The sequence below is a fragment of the Emiliania huxleyi genome (genome assembly GCF_000372725.1).
Source record: "Emiliania huxleyi CCMP1516 unplaced genomic scaffold EMIHUscaffold_37, whole genome shotgun sequence".
Lineage (NCBI taxonomy): Eukaryota > Haptophyta > Isochrysidales > Noelaerhabdaceae > Emiliania > Emiliania huxleyi.
Window position 1 is genome coordinate 314136 of NW_005199194.1, and position 1022 is coordinate 315157.

Here is a 1022-nt window from a genome sequence, read left to right on the forward strand (position 1 = left end):
ATCGGCGGGCTCGTCTACTACTGCTTCGGCTACGCCATCTGCTACGGCGGGGCCTCCCGGCCCGACGGCATAGACGGCAACGCGTTCTCCGGCGGGGGGCTCTTCAAATCCACGGAGGGCCACGACGGCATCTGGTTTGGCGTCGACGTGGGGATGGACACCGGCGGCTGGTTCCGCACCACGTCAAACTACTGGATGCTCATCGACGTCGAGGAGGACGAGTACTACATCTTCCTCTTCCAATACGTCTTCGCCGCCACCATCGCGACCATCGTCTCGGGCGCGGTCGCCGAGAGGATCCAGTTCCGCGGTGCGCTCTCGCCCCCTCCCACCACCACACACGCACGAGGAGGTCGTCGTCTCTCACACCTTCAGCGACCGCGCCGCATCCCGGGACCCTAACCTCCCTACCCCCCCCCCCCCTCCCACCTTAGGATACCTCATCTACTCCTTCTTCCTCACCGGCTTCATCTATCCGTTCGCCGCGCACTGGACGTGGGACCCGAACGGTGCATTTCCCAAGCCAAGTCCGAAGACAGCACGGATCAGACCCCCGCTGACACCACGTACCGGCCCCGCCGACCCCCTCAGGCTTCATCAACTCGTGGGGCATCTGCGACTACGCGGGCGGCAACGCCGTCCACGCCCTCTCCGGCTGCGCCGCCTGGATGGGTGCAAAGGCACTCGGGCCTCGGATCGGCCGATTCGTGGAGGGGACGTCTAAGTCGCTCGTGACGGTCAACTTCAAGCCGGTCGAGCTGGCGCAGCACAACGTGCCGATGATGTGCCTCGGCCTCTTCATCCTCTGGCTCGGCTTCATCCCCTTCATCGGCGGCTCCGCTTGCTACGTCAACTTCCAGCTCGGCCGCCTCTGCGTGATGACGACCCTCTCTGGCTGCTCGGGAGGGTGCGTCGCCCTCGCGTGGGGCTACATGACCGAGAAGCACGCCTCGCTCGAGCAAGCCATGACCGGCGTCCTCGCCGCCATGGCGCGCGCCCTCACTACCCCCCCCCCCCCCCCC

General features: G+C 66.3%; 1 protein-coding gene across 1 annotated transcript in view; it reads left to right on the forward strand.

Annotated features, from left to right (window-relative positions):
• Positions 1 to 153: 153 nt before the first annotated feature.
• The window catches only part of AMT14 (putative ammonium transporter), a gene marked incomplete at its 5' end in the record, with an annotated part of 2985 nt that continues 2116 nt past the window's right edge, over positions 154 to 1022 (forward strand). The window contains 3 exons of the mRNA XM_005771879.1: positions 154 to 310; positions 435 to 509; positions 592 to 974. Of these exons, the coding sequence (XP_005771936.1) occupies positions 154 to 310; positions 435 to 509; positions 592 to 974 (615 nt within the window). The remainder of the gene's footprint in view (positions 311 to 434; positions 510 to 591; positions 975 to 1022) is intronic.